Source organism: Nematolebias whitei, chromosome 4, assembly GCF_014905685.2.
Source record: "Nematolebias whitei isolate Nwh7 chromosome 4, NemWhi1, whole genome shotgun sequence".
Classification (NCBI taxonomy): Eukaryota; Metazoa; Chordata; class Actinopteri; order Cyprinodontiformes; family Rivulidae; genus Nematolebias; species Nematolebias whitei.
The window spans coordinates 16,551,629-16,558,178 of record NC_056501.1 but is presented as its reverse complement, the minus strand read 5'-3'; the positions used below and the strand labels follow the sequence as shown (position 1 = coordinate 16,558,178).

Genomic DNA, 6,550 nt, shown 5'->3' with positions numbered 1-6,550 from the left:
TTTTTTTTTTTTTTTTTACTTTTTTTTTACAAGCATGTAGATGTTTAACAACCCATTAAAACAAATGCAGGAAATCACATCTACTTTATTAAAAATTTTCTGGGGGAGGACTCCCAGATGCTCGCCCACCCACTATTTGCATTCCAGCATCCATCGGTTTATATTTAAGCTCTGTTACTTGGTAAAACTACTGCTGTTGTGATTCTGTTCAGTTTTATGTAAAGAGTTTTCTGTAATAATTTAAAGAAGTGGCAATATATTTATTATGTTCATTATGTGAATAGGTAAAGTTTTAAAGTGGTTTTTGATACTGGTAATTTTTATCAAAACTGTAATTTTTGGAAGTTGAAAATTTTTTTTTTCTTAATTGTGTCTTGAATGAAATATATTCCATGTTTAAAAATATAAAAATCGTATTAACACTATTAAAGAACAGGTCTTAAGTATTTATGTTCAAGTCAAGTCAAAGTTAATTTATATAGCACATTTACAACCTCAGCTGACCAAAGTGCTTCACAGTAATTACAGCATCATTCATTCAACCTTTATTTCTACAGGTAATCCCATTGAGCCTCGAGGACTCATTTACAAGAGAGACCTGATTTCAACAAAGAAAGATGACAACAACGGACATAGACAGCCACAAAAAGGCATTCAGATTTATTTTTTTTTTTTTACAAATAAGATGGCAATAAAAGTAACAAAAAGCAGCTAGATTCTAAGGCGAATGTAGAAAACTAAAAACAGGAACATGTCTGCATTGGTCCTTGCCAGGAGTCCAACAGATTCTTAAAGACACTTAGAGAGAGAGATAGATAGATATATGATAAAAATTGAGTTTAAAAAATAAAAGTATGATTAAAAATATTGCAGTAAAATGCCAATGAAATAATAGTACAAATAAAAACCAAGACATAATTTAGTTGAGTTCTGCAATTTCCCAAAAACTCAAAACCAATCAAGTACTAGTTTGAAGTTGAAGGGAAATTGAAGGCCATGGAAAAATAGATGCATTTTCAGACTGGACTTAAACTGATCTACTGACAGAAAGCTTAACAGACAGAGGGAGACTGTTCCACAGTCTGGGTGCTGGCACAGAGAAGACCTCTAGTCTTTAACCTCGCTTTAGGGACAGCCATCTGGTCGGCTGACCTCAGGGCTCTGGATGGACTGCAACACTTCACTTAAGTAAGATGGGCCCATAGAGTTTAAACACTTAAAAACAATCAATAAAGCTCTAAATTTCACCTGAAAAGCAACAGGGAGCCTGTGAAGGGAGTGCAAAACGGGGTAATAGATTCATGCCTCTTTGTCTGTATTTATTTCCAAATTTTCCATTGCATTAAAAAGACAAATTGAAGAAAATTATTTAATAAACATGAGGATTATGAGGGGGTCCCTGAAACTTTTTCTCCCCTGTAAAGAGTCCCTGAACCCAAAGTTTGAGAACCCCTGGTCTAAAGCAATAGCCAGAATTATTATCTTAGTTGTAAATAAAGAAAATAATTTAGCTGATTCGTTTGTCGACTCACTCAACAAAATTACAGTGTGTAAAAATCCCCAAAGACAAAAATTTATATCAAAATAAGTCAAATCTTATCTATAAACTTTCCTCTTCTAAGTCCTATTCTTTATGATATTCTAAAACACATAATCAACATAAAAAAAAAACATTTTGGTGAACGTAATGAAAACTAGAGACATTTCAAGCTGTGTTAATTCTGTTTAAAAACGTTTCCATAAAAGTGTCTGTGGAGTGGGCCATCTTCGTTTACAGACAATCTTTAGTGCTAGAACTTTTTCTGGTTTTGACGTATTTCCATTGACGTCACGTTTGATTTCTCCAGATGACCTACTTCCAAACAAGTGTTAAAAGGTTTTAAACCGTCCAGATGGGTCGACGTAACGCGCAATCCGAACCTAAACCTGTGCACATTTTATAAAATACACTTCTTTAAACAATACAACCGACGTTGATCGCAATTTTTTTTTTTATTAAATTAGTTAAATAGAACTAAACAGAATATTTATTTGTCATATAAGTTACACTGCAGAACTGGCTTGTACAAACATTCTATCAGAAAAGTTAAAAACATGCTGGAAGAATCTGCAAATCAAGGGTATTTCAAATTCTTGTATTCTCTGGACTTTTCTGTCACCTATTTTTAATTGTGTCAGGAGGAAGCCATTTATTGAATCATTTAGCTTTGTTTTTAAAATCAGCACGTTTCAGAGATATTGGTTTTTCACAAAAATAGCAAGGAATAAAGTTTTGATTATATTCATTTTAACACGTACAAAAATATGACAGTGATGATCAGAAGATCAGCCTCTAGTCATCATGCAGTTGAAGTAATTCCTGAAATACAACTTTTCCAGGGTGAATTACCACTAAATGTATTGAACATTATTTAAATCAGTATGACTTTACTAGGCAATTTAAACTGGTTATTCAATAACTTAATGACTTTAGAGTGCAGATCAATTTATTTATTAAAAATGTCAATGTATAGTACAGTAAAGGCTAATTTTGACCTTTATCATTAACATTTTGGTTCTCTTGTCCCGTTAGTCGTTTTGAAAGTTAATGATTGTTCAAATTACATATTACTATCTATCAGGCATGCACATATATGAAAAGGCCGTAGACAAATCTTAATTGCATTTTTATTTATGCTCAAGCTACAAAAACTGGACACTGTCGAAACCTGGGATCGAACCAGCGACCTTTAGATCTTCACGCTCTTCTAGCTGAGCTATTTCACATCCTCCTAAACATGGAGAAATCGCACCATGACGTCACCGCGACGCCCACTCTGCGCGCAGTGGCTCATGGGAGGAAAGGTCAAGAATCGATGGCTGTTGATGAGAATTAGTGTTAAGTGGATTATCGCTTGTGGAGCGGCTTCCCTTGACTCAACTACTCTGTTATTGCACGTGAAGCCGAGCGTCGCTGCCGTTTAGAGCTCAGCGTGAACCGGAATGGTTTGTTTTCAGATTTTCTCACTCTCTGCCATCATTGTGGCTAGCTGCTAACGCTGCTGTCCGTACCGCAGCGCGCTCTTCTCGCTTCCTCCCTCAGGACTCTGCGACTCTTCGGGGTTCCCCCAGCCGAGGCAGGGGTCCGGACTGCCTGAGTGATGATCATTCTCTGTCCGCGCCGTGAAGATGGATGAGAAGTCCAACAGCAGCCACCAGCGACTTGTTATCGTCCTGCTCATGGTGCTGATCTTTGGCGTGATTATGGTCCAGTATGTGTGCCCCAGCAAGTCCGAGTGCCGGATGCTGCACCACCTGGGCTCCTGGTTTGCTGTCGGCGGTGCAACTCGCACCCGGATCGGTGACAGTCCAGCCCAAGACGGGCTTCAGAAAGATCCGTACATCGCAGAGGATGGCGCTCTTAACCGCTTCGTTCCTCGTTTCAACTTCACCAAAGCAGATCTGAGCCGAGTTGTTGATTTCAACATCAAGGGGGATGATGTTATAGTTTTCCTGCACATCCAGAAGACTGGGGGCACGACGTTTGGTCGACACTTGGTGCGGAATATCAAGCTCGAGAGGCCCTGCGAGTGTCGCGCAGGTCAGAAGAAGTGTACGTGTTTTCGGCCTGGAAACAAGGAGACCTGGCTCTTTTCTCGGTTTTCCACCGGCTGGAGCTGCGGGCTTCATGCAGACTGGACTGAACTGACCAGCTGTGTCCCCTCACGAATGGATTCCCAGGAGACTCTCAAAATCCTGCCCAGGTTGGTTTAAAATGAAAGAAAACGGGGGCTTAGAAGGGCATCATACATTTAGGATTCAAAAGATTCAAGGTCCCAGTATAAAATGTGTGAAATACAAAAAAAAAAACAGTAATAAGATCTAAGATATGAACTAAGAAAAACGTTAACTAAAAATGCACTAATAGCATAAAAACAAACAGCAGCACGAACATGAGTCTGTGTGAGCAGATGAGTACGAATGAACACAGCAACATGATCAGCAGCAACTTGAAACAGATCAGCAGCAACATGTGATTCTTCACAGTGATTCTCCTGGTTAGAGTTACATGAGTCTAACAGCCTCAGGGTAGAAGCTGTTCCTCAGTCTAGTGGTTCTACACCTAATGCTCCTTAACCTCCTTCCTGAGGGGAGCGGGGCAAAAAGTGTGTGCTGGGTGAGTGGGGTCCTTCATGATGCAGGTGGCCCTCTTCCTGCATCTGGAGGTGTAGATGTCTGATGGTGGGGAGACGGACTCCAACAGATCTCTTTAATTTAAGGTAGACATTGCAAGTTATGAAATCAAAACAGAAACGTCCTCCTGGTTTGAAAGAGCTTACTCCAGTAGTTTTCCAAATATATTGATATGCAATTCTGAAATGCAGGCATGCAACCAATGTAAACAAGCGCTTACACATGAATGTACTACACAACAAATATTTTTGGACCTCGTCTCCATTGTTAACATATTTTCAATCGCTTCGGCTGATTCTGTGTTTTGGGTAAGTAAATTACTCAAAAAGAAAAGAGTTTCCCTAAAACGCACGTTAATTAATGCAACACATTTATTTTAAACTTACTAACTACAAAATAAAACTAAACATTGCCATAAAGTGATGATTTCATATTTTATATCAATGATAGTATATAAAGAATGTTGTTTTAGTTTATAGCACAATCTTCCACCTTATTTTTTTTTTACATGTTTTTTGTTTAATCCAGATGTTGATAACAATACTTGAAGTATTTATACATATAAACAAATTGATTTTAAAGAGATTGCACAAACCCAATGTTGTCTTCTTTTCTCTCCAGTAGAAACTATTACTATATAACAATCTTAAGAGATCCAGTGTCGCGCTACCTGAGCGAGTGGCGTCATGTGCAGCGAGGTGCAACATGGAAGGCCTCCTTACACGTGTGCGATGGACGTTCGCCAACGTTGTCAGAGCTCCCAAATTGTTACCCAGGAGATGACTGGTCAGGTTGCTCTCTGCTAGAGTTCATGGAGTGCCCTTATAACCTGGCCAACAACCGACAGACCCGCATGTTGGCCGACCTGAGTTTGGTGGGTTGCTACAACGTCTCCACTATGAGTGACGAGGAACGCTGGGCAGTGCTTCTGGACAGCGCTAAACGAAACCTAAGAGGGATGGCCTTCTTCGGTCTGACGGAGTACCAGCGTAAGACCCAGTACCTCTTTGAGCAAACCTTCAACCTGGAGTTCATCGCTCCTTTTACACAACTGAACGGCACACGTGCTTCCAGTGTTGATGTTCCTTCTGAGACACAGTACAGAATTCGCCAACTGAATCAATGGGACGTAGAGCTTTATGAGTACGCCCGTGACCTTTTCCTGCAGCGATTCCAGGTGGCGAGGCAGCAGGAGCGCAGGCAGGCCAGAGAGAGGCGACAACAGGAGAGGAGGCGGCTTCGTGGAAGGTTCGCAGCAAAGCAGGGGAGGTGGCCGAAGCCCACTGAAATGGCACACGTGACCAACGAGGTACATCAGAAAGAGAAGGCAACAGAGACCAGTGTGGAGTCAAAAGTAGTACTTGAAGAATGGTGGGATCTGGATGAGAATAGTACCATGGAGAACTACTCGGACAATGTGGAACAATGGTAACCGTTGGATGTCAGAAATACAAAGTGTGCCAAGCGTTGCCTTGTTTGTGTTCACTAATTCAGGATCTGTTGAGTAAATGTCTTTTTCTTCCACATTGCTTTTCCACTATAAGCTATTTTAGATAACACTTTAATTTATTGAAACCGTCTTTGTTCAAGCTGATTTACTTATTTGATGCTTTTATTTTTTTAAAGAAAAAAGTCAAGTCTTTTACATTTAGGCCTTCTACAATATTATTTTGGACTTGAAACACATTTGAGCTATTTTAAGGCTTAAAAAATGGACGGTTTTCATCACAACTGACGGTTTGATTCTGTATGTTTGTAGATTTAAATGACACTACTTTCTGTGATAACTGTGAGTTTGCCAAATTGTTTTTGAGTCAGACATTAGTACATTTTACAATGTATTTGTGTTTCTAAGTGTCTTTTTAATAGCAGAGAATAAGAATGGAGTTTTCTTAGATACCTCAATGTATAGTATTAACCACTAATGTTGTAAAATTACATTTGTTTCCTTTATATAAAATGCTTTTTCACTTATTCAATTGCAGATCTGTGTTTGCCATGCTGTCATATTTTTATTTTGGTGTATTATTTGTGCTGCACTTGCTGTCCCTCTGAAACACCAGCAGGGTGTGCTCAAAATTCTTAAAATTACTGAGACACTGACGAAATGATCAGTAACCCAAAGTACAGCACCACAAAGTACCACGTTTATGAAAGTAGTGGAAGTATGTGAGCGTCCGTTTGGTTTTATTTTGAAAAGACGAGGACCGGAAAACGACAAGAAAATCAAAAATGTAAACACTAAGAAATAATTTTAAATTCTATTTGTTTTTAGTAGAAAGAAATGTAAATCTTTTGCGGCGTTTAGTTTTCTAAACAGGCGTTAAAATGTTAAAGTCGTTAACTGTTAGCAAAAATGGCTACCCTTCAGTCTGTT

General features: G+C 39.0%; 1 protein-coding gene across 1 annotated transcript; it reads left to right on the top strand.

The window, feature by feature from the left end:
- The first annotated feature begins 3,162 nt into the window (after window positions 1–3,162).
- On the top strand, window positions 3,163–5,662 carry hs6st2 (heparan sulfate 6-O-sulfotransferase 2). Its single transcript, XM_037675781.1, has 2 exons — window positions 3,163–3,743; window positions 4,795–5,662. Exons 1-2 carry the CDS (start codon window positions 3,169–3,171, stop codon window positions 5,603–5,605), a joined length of 1,386 nt encoding a protein of 461 aa, XP_037531709.1. The 5' UTR covers window positions 3,163–3,168; the 3' UTR covers window positions 5,606–5,662.
- The last annotated feature ends 888 nt before the right edge of the window (window positions 5,663–6,550 follow it).

Excerpts from the sequence above, each read along its gene's own strand:
- hs6st2 (XM_037675781.1), top strand. The coding sequence starts at position 3,169 with ATGGATGAGAAGTCCAACAGCAGCCACCAGCGACTTGTTATCGTCCTG. Across the intron at positions 3,744-4,794 it reads ACTCTCAAAATCCTGCCCAG|TAGAAACTATTACTATATAA; the intron begins GTTGGTTTAAAA and ends TTTTCTCTCCAG.